General features: G+C 45.5%; 1 protein-coding gene across 3 annotated transcripts; it reads right to left on the reverse strand.

Annotated features, from left to right (window-relative positions):
* Positions 1-15: 15 nt before the first annotated feature.
* On the reverse strand, positions 16-12,963 carry DCLRE1C (DNA cross-link repair 1C). Of its 3 annotated transcripts, XM_083848274.1 has the most exons (15): positions 12,458-12,473; positions 10,931-11,015; positions 10,416-10,513; positions 10,205-10,342; positions 8,896-8,955; positions 8,261-8,316; positions 7,489-7,590; positions 7,169-7,241; positions 6,854-6,994; positions 6,616-6,717; positions 5,894-6,030; positions 5,661-5,715; positions 4,552-4,640; positions 3,601-3,701; positions 16-2,358 (listed from the first exon to the last, which is right to left on the reverse strand). In XM_083848274.1, the coding sequence occupies exons 4-15, from the start codon at positions 10,223-10,225 to the stop codon at positions 1,385-1,387; spliced, it is 1,911 nt and encodes a 636-aa protein (XP_083704400.1). In that variant the 5' UTR covers positions 10,226-10,342; positions 10,416-10,513; positions 10,931-11,015; positions 12,458-12,473; the 3' UTR covers positions 16-1,384. The 3 variants fall into 3 exon arrangements, with proteins under 3 accessions (XP_083704400.1, XP_083704398.1, XP_083704399.1); XM_083848272.1 differs by lacking the exons at positions 10,205-10,342; positions 10,416-10,513 and adding an exon at positions 12,776-12,963 and having other exon boundaries at positions 12,458-12,509; XM_083848273.1 differs by lacking the exon at positions 10,416-10,513 and having other exon boundaries at positions 12,458-12,509.
* Between the last annotated feature and the right edge of the window lie 5 nt (positions 12,964-12,968).

The following is a 12,968-nucleotide window of genomic DNA, read 5'->3' on the forward strand; positions in this document are numbered from 1 at the left end:
AGCCAACAGACAAGAGTCTGCTCTGTATGACTATATTCACAGAGGTAGGTAGGTACAACAGCAGTTTGGTTCCCTTTAACCTTGCTAAAAAGCAAAATAAAAATCTGTGCTTGGAATATGCGTTAACAAATCCCAGGAGCAGTGGAAAAACACACGGATTTGAATAACCTTCAAGTCATACACAGATAATAGCAAATTTTCGTGTTTTTTTTCTCTGCCACTGTTCCCAGTAGCAGAATGCTGGCTGGTTTAACGTTCATTGTTCACTAAAAACAGCAGAAAATTTGATGTACACAAAAGGGAGAGCTGTCATAATGGAAGTCTTCTTAATTCTTTGGGCTTAAGAGCTCATAGAACACTCAGATAACTTCTGTTGTTTAGGCATTTCTTCCTAGACATTGAAATTTAAGAACCTGAAGCCGCATTTCCGTTGTAAAAGCTAAGAATTTTGGCAAGAAGTTAGTTACGATAGCAAACATGCATGGAGAATTTGTCTTGCTTTAAAAAAAGAGATCTGAACATGACTGTAATGTCAATGAGATGGTGGAGAGGAGGTAAAATTTGGTAATAAAAGAGCCTCGAGTAGCAGAGGTAACAGGTTGGCTTCTGCTGCTGTGACGTAGCTTCCAAAGCAAGCTCCTGCAGGTGGCTTTGGAACCAAACGCGGGGCGTTTTATTTTTAGGTAGCTCTGAAAAACGGAGAATGAACCAAAGCAGAGGAACTGACAACAAGTGGGTTGTAGTGAGTTAGATTTAAACCATAGGCAGTGGTGTTTAGTACCCGCTCGCTTTAAAGAGAGAGCGGTTTGATTTAAAGAAGTGACCAAACAAAAATAAAAGGCAGCCAAAACTTTGCTCGGTCAGTCTCTGCTCAGTTCCGCAGTCCTTTAAAATGACTGCCGTGCGAACTCGGGATTTCCTAAAGCCGCAGTGCAGCCCTTCACATTATTTGCGTGGCCGTCCCCAGAAGATGCCACATTCTCCCCCCCACCCCAGTTAAAAATGTAGTATTGTATTAAAACCTGAGATCACGTGCATAAAAGGCAAACTCTTAGAGCTCATGATAAAAGTAAACACTAAATTTCATTTAGTGTCCCATCCTTAAATTGGTCTGTTCTATCTATCTACCTACTTACAGCCCTGCAAAATGAACTTTAGGAGGTAGAAGGCTTTTACAGTCCCCTCTGGAAGTACTTTCTTAAAATACTTCGTGGAAGGAACAACAGAAGTTACAGGGGCTGCAGAATGATATTTATGATGGTAATACTGAAAAATTGTATAAATTAGCTTACGTGCAAGTAGTAATTGGCACTAAAGAGAAAAATAATTAGGGGCTTAAAGAAGAATGCCCCTATTCTCATGACATAATCCGTTCTACCTGTCTTCAGGAGAGTTTTCTCACTATGCTTTCACCTGCTGCTAGCTTCTTATACAGGCAGTACAGCTTGTCTGGCTGAGGTAACTCGGCATCAGGGGTCAAGGGAATTTCAAAGTCCGAGGAGCTCTGGGAGTCCCTCTTCAGTTCCAGATCGGGAGCCCTAGAAGTGTCACGCGTTCCCACCAGCACCTCCTGAACATGAGCAGTGCCAGCTTCTGCTTCTCTCTCCGAGTCTTTGCTTTTCAAGTCACAGATGACATCAGAGGCACACGAGCTGTTCTGACCCGGTGCCTTCCAGCTGCTGTTGTCAGCTTGACTCTCCTTGGCAGCCTCGTGTGGCACTGGAACCGTCCTGCCCCCAGCTCTGCTGAAGCAGCTGAAGTCAGCGGCGTTCCTCTCCTGGGAGGTGATGAGCACCGTGTCCATCTGGCTGTCCCAGCCCTGGCTGCCCTGCTCCGATATGTGCGTCGACTGAGAGGAGTTCTGGGAGGAGATGTGGGTGGAGTCGCTCACCCCATCCGAATCGCTGAAGAGTGACTGGGACCCACCAGCACCTGCTGAGGACGGGAAGTTGTCCTCGTTTTCAGAGCTTTCATCCAGCCTGTCACACTTAAAAAACGCATCCCAGCACGGGACGTCAGCTTTAGGCTCCTGCTGGTCGCCAGGTACGCCATTGGAATTTGCTGTAGAAGTGGCATCTGACTCCTGGGGAAGAACTTGAGCTGTATTTTTTTCAGAATCTTCTTTGTCATCTTCTTCATCATCGTCGTCATCATCATCATTTGACTCCTCGCAGTCCATGAAATCCACCTGGAGGGAGGTATAAGTTAGGGGTGCTTTGTAGCTGTCCGTGCTCTCGTTTGTGTTTCCTTCAGCATTTTCAGGCTGCGTTGTTTTGGAGGGCCTGCTCTCTTCTCTCTGCTGCTTGGAAATCTTAGGCCTTGCAGAGCTGAGTTCTGTATCAAAGAGATCATCTTCATCTGTCAAGAGAACAATTAACAAGATTTTAGCAGAGATTTGAACTTTTTTTTTTCTGAGAGCGAGCAAAGTTTCCACAAAAATAAAACATTTAATAAAGAGAAGAAAAAGTTCTTTAACCCACTTGGAGGCTTAGCAGGACATCAGTGACATGTTTGCCCTGCCTCGCAGAGCGCCTTACAAGCTACTGTAGTTAATTTTACTGTTTTGGTTTGGCATTACTCAATCAGCACGTTAGTGGATTCTGTCAGGGCCTTCTTTGTTCATCGGAGGCCTTAATTTCTAGCGTTCTACTGCAACTGTCACTACACTGGTAAAGAGGCTCCTATACAGCGACTCTCAGAGCCAGTAATTATTTGCCAGGTCAGACACTTAAAAAAAAAAAGGCAAAAAATAAATCAGATACCGGTTAAAGAAAGTGGGATGCACATTAGCAAAATTCTTTCTGCTCATTAGCACTTACAAACAGCACTGTTGCTGTGTTTGTTAGACTGAGGAGACATTTAATGACAGCAGTAAGGGGGCTGCAGAGGTGTCAAACAACTGAAGTTACTGAAGAAGCTCGTGTAACTGCTTCCATGCTTTGAATAAAGGTTGACCCAAACAGCAAGCAGTTAGAAGCTGCCAGCAGGTGTCCCTGCCCCTGGCCTCCACATGCATGCTGCAGATCTGATGGAGCCCTCACGGACGCTGGTCTAGATTCGTGTGCTCAGCCCCGTCCTGTTTTGCCGCGACTACATCAGCCTTGCATGCTTGGCACTTCAGAAACAGCTGACAAGAACGCAGCAGGCCTGCAGTTCTCCCCTGGTTCAGTGGCTTTCCGGAGTCTACACAGAGCACCCATTGCTGAAGCAACCGTCATAAATTAAAAAAGATACTGGGGCTAAGCAGCCAGGTGCCGAAGATAACGAAGAGAAGCAATTCCTCTGAAATACCTCACTGTTCCTCCACAGCACAGGACGTGATACAGGTAGAGTCAGGAAACGGCTTTGTTAGGGATGGCGTAGGACTGTGGAATGGAACCCTTCTAGAACATACAGGGCTTCTAAGAACGTTTTAAGATCACAAGCAAGCACACTTAACTACCACTCTCCCGAAAACTAAGTTCACTTAATTTACGTTTCTCCTTTCTAACTGTATTTCTCTTGCTTTCTACACAAACTAGTGAATGCCATGGCTTTTGGCACCTCTGTTTTGTCTTACGCTTTCCTTTAAGGATGGAACCACCAGCAGCATTTTTTTACCTGTATCAGACAAATCTCTTTTGTGGACTCTCTTCAGTGTTCCTAGGGGCTTGTACCTGGGTTCCGTATTTCTCCTGTACGATCTGCATAGCGGCTGTAATCTGAGGTGAGTGAAGAAAAAAATCAGTATTTAGAACTCGGCAGCTATTTTCAGGCACAAAAGTAAATATTTTGACACTGCTTCATGCCTTTCACAGGCGCTGTGGCAAAAGCGTTAAAGCAAATGCAGCAATAGCTAGGGAAAATGTTAATACTTTGGTGAGCTTAGGCAGCTTAAAGGGAGAAAATCTGTCATTTCCAGATATTTACCTTAAAAACATTTGGAAACTTATCTTTTAGCCCCTTGCTTAGAGAAGGAAAGATGACAGGGTTCAAAATCTGCCTGCAGGTTTATTCAGTTATTGTAAAGTGTCTCCTTTCCTATTAAGGAAGAAAACAAAAAGGAGCAAAGAAACAAGTCCTCATTTTGTTCAGACTGAGTGCCACCACGACTCTTGTACTCCATAAAAGCACTTGCTACGCTGCCAGCATCTTTAGCAGCACGGGAGTACAGGTCTGCGTGATACCGTACATTCGTGCCTGCACAAAGACTAGGAGTTCAAGTGCCCAAAGAAATTAATTCTCTTTATAAGAAACTTCCCAGAAACAGCACTGACAAGTAGAAATAGGTGAAGGATGACGTGAGGTGAATGCACGCAGGTGCCACCCAAATCCAACGATCAGAAAAGCCTCTCTACATAGCTCTCACTAGTGTGTGGAATGCAAACTCTTGGACTCTGCAGCACCTATTAGCGTTCAGGAAGAAGTTTGCAGGACTGAATGTGGCAGGGAGGGAATTGAATTATCGGAAGAGTAAAGTAGAAGTCATTGGCCTGCTCGAGAGGCTGGGATTCAGGAGAGTTGTCCTTAGAACAGGGACCAGGTGACCTCCTTTCACCAGCTGCCACTTACAGTTCCATAACTTTGTCTTCTGTCCCACCCACCGGCAGCACGTTGGGGTACACGTTCACCGGAGAGATGTAACGCAAGAAATCCTTAATCTAAATTGAAGAAGAGAAGCAGCTTAACTTACACCAACAACAGTTTGTGTCATAAGCCAAACACTAAGCGTAACAAAACCCCGGGTCTGAAAGTTTCTTGAAAATTGCGTCCAAACGTGTGAGCATCTCACTCCAGCTAAGGTTCTACCAGTGCTGATCACTGAACACAGCTACGTGATTGCAGATTGCACTCCCACCTACGCAGACCAGCACAACCCAACTATTTTCGCATGTCCAGTTCTGTTACTCACAACATACCGCCCAGCACACTCTGCCAGCAGAGCTGCCATGCTTTATGTACTACTGAGCACCTCTATCCAGAGGTTATTCCGAACTCTAGGAAGATGGTCCTCTTCTACAAGACAGAGGAAATTCAAACAATTACTGTGATCTTCAAAACAGGACCTCCTTCCTAGAGCTCGGAATAATCTCCGTTTTGTACACGCACGGCTTTGTGACAGGTTGATCGGTGGCACGAATCCAGTTTCAGTTCAGCTTCTTACGAGAGAAGTACCTGAAGAACTGGATCATCATATTAAATGAAGGCGTGTGATTCTAGAGAGGATGCTGCCAGGACCGATTTCATTTTAGCCTTTAGCAAAGAAAGAGGAGTAACAGTGGCAGCTACGATGGGAGAAAATTTCTGCTTGAATGTGTGGACAGGGGAAAGAAGTCAAAGCTGCCCAAAACTGCGCCACAGCAGACAACCAACGTACTGAAAACCCCAAACGCCAAGCTTTAAGCACGCCACAACTACAGAATAATCAAAACAGTTTTAGTGGTGACCTGTGCTTCAAGCAGAGAAAACAAAAATGGGCTTGTAATCCTGCCCTACCTTAACACGTTCTCCTGCAATTATATTAAAACATTACCAGTTTGGGGATATCCCTGTCTCCAACATCCAGAACTTCCTATCTCCTTATGTAGTGTTTTGTGTTTTTTTTTGTTTGTTAATTTTGACAAGTCACATCATCCACTCCAGAATAATTAGTGTCTACGTAGTACTACAAGTATACAAACCTCACTGAATGAAGAGTGGAAAGAGAAACAAGCTCTGTAGGTACTCTCCCCAGTCCTAAAAAAAAAAAAAAAAAAAACAAAACAGGAGGCATATAAATTAGGCAGCTGGTTTTCAAGCTCAGTCATCAGGCAAGCATAACTTGCTCTTAAACAGCCCATTTTAAGGTTCAGTTTTACAAACCTCAGGCAGGACACACACCTGAAACAGGTTTTGGCACGGCCCAAACGCTCACCTCACAATTACACTGGTTTTCTTGATCCTTTCTCCAAACCACATAGTGGAGGGTTTGATGCTAATTATGCGCAAGGGAGTTCCGTTTTGGCAAGTCATTCCGCAGGGCAGCCTGTTCCCTCGAAAGCAGTCATCATCCTGCCAAACACAACATAAAAATTAAGTGCAATCCTGGCTTTTTCCCCCCCAGAAATTAAGCAACGCGGTATCTGGCCAGACCATATTCTCATCTCACTTCCAGCTCCTTCGAACACTATCTCTTTGCTGTTGCCTCTTGCTTCCAGAGCTGAGGAAGCAAATCAGAGACCAGCGCCCCACTGTGCCACCTCCAGTTCTACCTGCACTCCTCCTAGGCCCAGCCTTCAGCTTCAGACATCCTGCAAAGGGAAGGCCAGCAATTACAAGCACCCAGCGCGTGGCTGCAGGGGGCATCACACGAGCTGGTTTTGATGTACCTGAAGGGATGATAACACCTGACTGATTTAACCCGCTGTTCATCTTACCTCATTTAACAATTTCTAAGTTTCAAATACAATTAAACCGTGTCTAGTATCAGATAATAGCTTTTCTAAAAACACGCCTTAACCCACCAGCTGGAGTTTTCATTCTCCTCTGCATTAAGCAACCAGTTGGCCCCAGCCTGCTGGGGAACAACAGCACGAGAACAACTGCAACCAGTCGCTCGCAGAGAGGTTAGCGGAGGCTTTCCAAAATGATACACACCCGAGGATGTCGACAGGCATGAATCTGAGTGTGCCGGTCTGTAGTAACATGGTAGAGGATTTCTGGCATGTTTCTGAACATATCAAGCTTGTTCACGTGCACCTAAAAAAAGGCAGAGTTAACTCTTGGTTAGCTTAATGAATTTGCCAAACTGCAGCCAGAGCAACTGTACAGGTGTGGTTCTGCTCTCAAAAAAAGCTGGTAGGGTTTTAAAGAATTACTGGTATCGAAGCATTACCTTGATTCCAAGTTCCTCACTGAGGTTAATGAATAAATATTCGTAACCATAAGCAGCTTTGCAATTCAGCCACACAATGTGATAGCGACTCAGCGAGGTCCAGCTTCGCGCTAACTCTAAGATCCCATTTAGACACTCCTCCTGAAAAGTTCAGAAAATATTGCGATTCGTCTTTGAAGGCACTCCCAAAGCGCCGTGCTTTGATAGGCAAATGCCGAAAATGCCGTTTTGCATTTTCAGGATTTACCTAAAGAAGGGCTGGTTAAGTAATTAGTGGCTTTTGGACCTCTCCTCTCACGGCTTATTTAGACTTACCCTGCTTGGTATATGATAAAATTTGGGATCACAAAACGTGGTGTCCAAATACACGCTCTGAATGTCCTTTACTCTAAAAGAGGAATGTGATATTGTGAGCAATGCATCACATAAGATGTATCGCTTCCTCTCTTCAAAAGGAGGCAATACAAGCTTGTCTTACTGCAGTATATTTAATACACAATTTTAAAAAGTGAGGGGAAAAAAGATGACATTCACAAATTGTCCGTGCCTTTATGATCTTTTGTTCTTTCCAAACCCCACGGATAGCCAAAGACTTTACAGGAGCTGAATGAAAATGTGGATTGTTTTTCTCATACCTGGTCCCTGAATGCAAAAGCTCCATTCTGGCTGCTTCTCCTTTTGCAAGCCTGAAATCCCCCGTGTACAGCACGGTGCCATTTTCACCTTGAAACAAAAACCTGCAAACAGAAACACTCCAGTCAAACTCAACAATATAAAGCATTAACTGCCAGCTGCCAGTTTCTTTTGCTTAGAGAAGTCTGTGTGACTAAAACATGACATAATAGAAACACTGGGCTCAATTTTGTCCTAGACTTTTTTTAGGTTTATTTCAAATAAACCCAGTGATTCAGACTCAACACATCTGGGACATGCCCTGTGCATGGGCTGGTCAGAGCCCACAAAGGACAAAAGCCTTACAGATTCTGTAAGGGAAGCCCAGCTGTCTCCTGCACCCAAAGGAGTTTTTAGGCATCTGTACCAGGAAGTTGGGCAACTTGTTTTTAGCATCTAGTAAGCACGGGATTTATTTTTAACCACAGTTTTGTGCACCATTTCTAAGTGCAGTTGCAGTCCAGAAAGTTATTATTCAAGGCGCAGGAAAAAGTACCCTGTGGTAACAAGTAACTTCTGCGTGGACAAAAAAGCCCTGTACGATCTGGGTTCTAACGCTGAAGGTGGTGGACCCTGCGACTACAGAGCTATAATCAAGTAAGAATTTTAAATTCAGGAGCTCTTTCAGGTTAGGAAAGGAAGAAAAATAAATAAAGAGAGACAGCCACAGTATTTATTGAGACTCCGTAGGACTAATTTGCCAGCAGAGACGTTTAGAGTACTGGAAGGACGTACATGACCGATCCTGGGCAGTGACCAGCTGGTAGAAGCGTCACCTCTATATCTTCTTTCTGGAAGAGAGGGGTCGGCGTTATTTTCACGCTGCAGTGAGTACTGCTGGTACCTTCACTGACACGGTGAAAGCAACACATTGCTCTTCACAGGCAACGCAGCACTTGGCACTACTTTTGAATAAAGAGTGTCTCTTCACATTGCAACAAGCCCTGAGCAGCAACGACCATCCTGTCATGCCAGAAGAGATGATGGACGGTAAGGTGCTCGTGAGAGCCAGTCAGCCAGGAGACAGCCCTGCTTCCTTGCTTCCTGGTAAAAAAAACATCTTGGAAAAACCTTGGGATGGTCTACGAGACCTGTAAGTCCTGCACTTACACACAAGGTGAAAAATCACCAGGAGAGTAGGTGAGCTGGAGATCACTAATACGGTGGAAAGAAGTCACCAAAAAAACCCTCTGATAATAAGAACAAAGAGGAGAAGAATTCATGTGGCTATGCATGTTGGAGAGAAAAGGAACACCAGATGTTAACAATAGCGTGTCCACTTTTGATGTCACAGGTAAGATTTGCTTCCCCTGCTCACACAAACATTGTTACTGACCATTAAAAACATAGGAATCATTTTTGTAACTTACCTCACCAGAAGTTTCATCTACTAAAGAAATCTGAGTTGGAGTTTCAACTTCCAGTGCAACCTGTAGCAAAACAAGTAAATGCATCAGATGACTTACTGAACATCTCGGTTCATGTTTAGGGCTAAGAATTCACTTCGCAGACATCTTTAGCATGCACTGTGGCTAATTCTGAGCCTGTGAAATTGCCCTCACTTCCTTCTAGTGAATCATGGGTTTCCATTCCCAGTGGAAAAAAAAATGATGTCAAAAAATGAACTGGAGATATCCCAGTGTCTGTATGCTTACAAAAAGTACAATCTGTTGGCCTGTTTAACAGCAACAGCACAGTTTTCTCTGGCTGGATCATCTGCCTTGGTTTTGCGTAACTGTAACGTTCGAGACATCCCAGTCCCAGCGCATCCAGATTCGCAAGACACCACGTCCCCGTTCCAGATTTCTGAGCGGTTCCAAGAGATCCGCTCAGCTGGTACTCACACCCAGCTCATAAAGTTTGGCTTCTCTAGGATAAACCACAATGCTAACCGAACAGACAGCTACCAAACTCCTGGTTTGCTCCAAAACTTGCATACGCACATCGAAATGCAATTTATACTAAGAATTCAAGCCATCAGCGAGAGTTGTCTTTTTAAATATCAGTATTAATTTTATCACCTGCAATTTCTTTCTGAAGCTGAATCAACTCACACAGTTGCTCTTAATCCTGGATGCTCAATGTTTCTCAGTAAAGCTCAAATTTCCTACTGCAGTGAAAAAATTGTCAAGTTTTAGATCTAAACTGCCTGATGAATTCTTCACTGACAGCCACAGTTAGCTTCATGAGCACACATGACAATGTCCCCAGCAGAGCTCTCCGCCGATCTTCAGTAGTTTAAATTTTGGAGCCAGCAGCAGATTCAGAAAGCCTCTCATGTCACGTGTACAAATAAAGGTCAGACTGTAAATCATAAAAACATCTGTCTGGAAGCTGACGTCGTGATTGCTTCTTCAGTCTGAACATCAAATCAAACGGCTACGGGATGCTCAGAGTCCTTCGTGCAGAGCCAAGAATCACGTTCACTCCCCCAGAATAATTAAATCCTTCAGTCACTCAAGGCTTTGTATAAAGGTAGTCACGATCTCCTCAGCCTCACAATTAAAGGAGGACATGTACAGAAGTCCCCTACTTCTTTTTCCTCCTACCCAGACCCAGCTCCTAGGTAAGAAACTCCTAAGAGTTTCTCTGAATATGGAGCTTAACACCCACAATCATAAAAACTATTTAAGGCAACTCTGAGCTGTAACTGCCCCAAGGAAAGAAGTTTCAGCTTGCCTGAAGTTCCTGAGCTGTCATTTGACTAGAAGGCTCTCCTGTCCTTGCTCGGGGGACACAAAATCCTTACGCTGTGTGACGACGTACGTACACACAGTAAGGTGTGAAAGGAATCGCGCTCAGTTGCAAAGCCTGCATCTGCAAAGGGAAGGAGATAACTAACTACATCCATCTAACTACAGGTAAGCCACATCTACAAATGACAACTGACCACTTGAAGGTTGGCTCCAAACAAATGAAACCAGGTAATTCGGTTCCTCAGCGATTTTATGTCACTACAACACTTCCCTGCTAGAGATAATTCATCTTCTGAAAAGGAGAAGGAAGATAATGTAACTAAAAGATTATACCCCAAATAATACAAGACTTTAAGCGAAGCAAGAGAGATGTAGATGAAGGACAGAAGAAAAGAGACATGAGTGAGGTAAGGAAAGGAGGGAGCAGTACAAACCATCAGAACAGCTGCAGAGATGAAAGACATTTAAAGCTGAAGTTGAGAGAAAAGGATCAATTTTGTGGAGAGAAAAATAAAATTGAGCAGCAAACAATAAACCAATCCGACACAGCAGGCAACAAGGAAAGTTCCTACTGATGTAGGAACTTAAGAACTGAAATACTGTATCAAAACCAATATTTAGAAACTTCGAGGAGGGGAAGCTTCCTCTTCCCTGGAGCCATCGCTTGGAAACTATTAATTCAAAAAATAAAGAATAAAAAAATACTCACAATGTGATTCTCCCAGAACTTGTATTTCCAGTTAGTCAGCAACAATTCCTTAGTTACCGGTGAGCAATATAATTTAACATTCAGGCTGAAAGGAGACAAGAAAGAAGCGTGTTTTTTTAAGTAATATAATGATGTATTAGTACCTCACACCAAGTACACCATAACACGAGTGGCAGCTCCCTCTTTCACCCAAAAAAACCTGCAGAACAGCAAGCCTGCAGGAGCTGTTCTGCCCCAGCCTGACATGGGGCCAAGACAAGTTGCTCCACCTTGCAGGGCTTTTCTTCAGCACAGCAGACCCAAAGTCTTACCCACGTGTGCCCACGGATGCACATTTTTGGTACGAGGCCACGTGTACATACATCTTCGCTTGTTTCCATGCCCACCAAGGTCTGATCCAGACAAGTATGGTCTCCCCGAGACTTGGGGCAGCTAGCATGCAGCAGAACAGCTTCCTACAAAGCTCTGGCTTTTGCACGGTGCACAGATAGACCTGATGAGCGAAGAGATTACCTGCGCACATTTGAGGAGACGCAACACCTACTCTAATAAACGTAACAGTGTCTGGGAACGTGCCAAGGAACTGAAACTCAATTATCTGCAGGTTCAGATGTTAGACTGCTTTCAAGCCCACTGCTGGTCCATGCCAACTACCTTGTCCATGGAATTCATGGCTTCAGGAGCCAGATAATCCCACAGAACAGGCAGTCTGCGCGAAGGCAACTGCTTCAACACCCAAGAATTTAAGTCTTTCTCCATACAAGGACATTTGTTAAAGCACTGCTCAGCTCCCTGTCCAAATGGAGCAGTCAGAGCTCAAGAGGACCGTGCTGTTACCATCAGCACCACTCGGATACCTGCTGCCCTTCCCAAGTGACGGAGCTCTCTGTAGTTTGCAAAATTGAGTTTTTGGGGCACAGACCTCAGTGGGAGTCAAGCCACCTCCAGTCACAGGTGATCCTCGGTTGGAAACTGACTCAAAACCCTTCACACTTTAGCTTTTGGGAGTCGGAGAAAGAAATATGGGAAAAATCTTAAGTCGTGCGAGGTGCATGTTTTCAGAACAGTGCTTCAGGTTCAAGGAAGAATTGGGATCCAGTGCTGTGCCCCTTCGGAGCCCTCCCCTGCTGGTAAACGGGCTGCAGATGTTAAGCTGCCTAGTTTTGTGTGGCGTAACCCTGAGGACAACAGCATCTAGTGCGTAAAGCATTGACATTAGTGCTTAAACCACTCATGTTCCACACGTTTTGGTTAAACCGTCGATGTTTTGGCCAAAACACACGCGAAGTTAAGGATTGAAGAAGAGAAGGTCCAAAAAATTAGAAGACCTCCTCCAGCAAAGCAGCACAGCAAGAGCCAGACACCGCTGCATGCCTCAAACGTTATTTTTCCCTTGAAAAATAGAAAATTTCTCACAGGCCCTGAACCTTCCTGTCAATAATAATAATAATAATAATTGTCGCTGCACTTCTTTCCAGCCACCGCCCCTCAGAAAGCCCTGAGGGGGCTCTTCCCCTCACACCGTACCTGCTCTCCAGCCTCCTCCTCAGGGCGGACGCCCTCAGCCCCTTCATGTGATCTGCAAGGAAACATGGCGGTCACAGGGGGCCGCCACAGGGACGGGCGGGAGTCGCCATGGAGACGGGCGGGAGGCGGGAAAGGGGCCTCCACAGAGACGGGCGGGAGGCGGGAGTTGCCATGGAGACGGGAGGGAAGGGAGGGGGGAGCGTCGCCATGGAGACGGGCGGGAGGCGGGAAAAGGGGTCGCCATGGAGACGGGCGGGAAGGGAGGGGGAGGGAGCGCCGTCGCCATGGCCACGGTCGCGGCGGGGGCGCGGCGCTCACCCTTGTGGCAGTGCGACAGGAAGTAGGCGCGCGCCCGCAGGTTGTCGCGGTCGAAGCGGTCGATGGACAACGCCGGGTACTCGCGCAGCCGGCCCCCGAACCGGCTCATGGCGGCCTCTTCCTCTTCCGCCTTCTTCCAGTTAGTCCCGCCTCCCTCCCAGCGCGTTCGGCCAATGGGAAAGCTGCTCCCGCC

This window comes from Anser anser (assembly GCF_964211835.1).
Source record: "Anser anser genome assembly, chromosome: 1".
Classification (NCBI taxonomy): domain Eukaryota; kingdom Metazoa; phylum Chordata; class Aves; order Anseriformes; family Anatidae; genus Anser; species Anser anser.

Bases quoted from the DNA above. Each gene is read 5' to 3' on its own strand.
- DCLRE1C (XM_083848272.1), bottom strand. From the start codon at position 12,884: ATGAGCCGGTTCGGGGGCCGGCTGCGCGAGTACCCGGCGTTGTCCATC. The intron at 12,510-12,775 runs GTGAGCGCCGCG...GTTTCCTTGCAG, and splicing joins CCTGTCGCACTGCCACAAGG to ATCACATGAAGGGGCTGAGG. The intron at 6,995-7,168 runs GTAAGTCTAAAT...TGAACTTTTCAG, and splicing joins TTTATCATATACCAAGCAGG to GAGGAGTGTCTAAATGGGAT.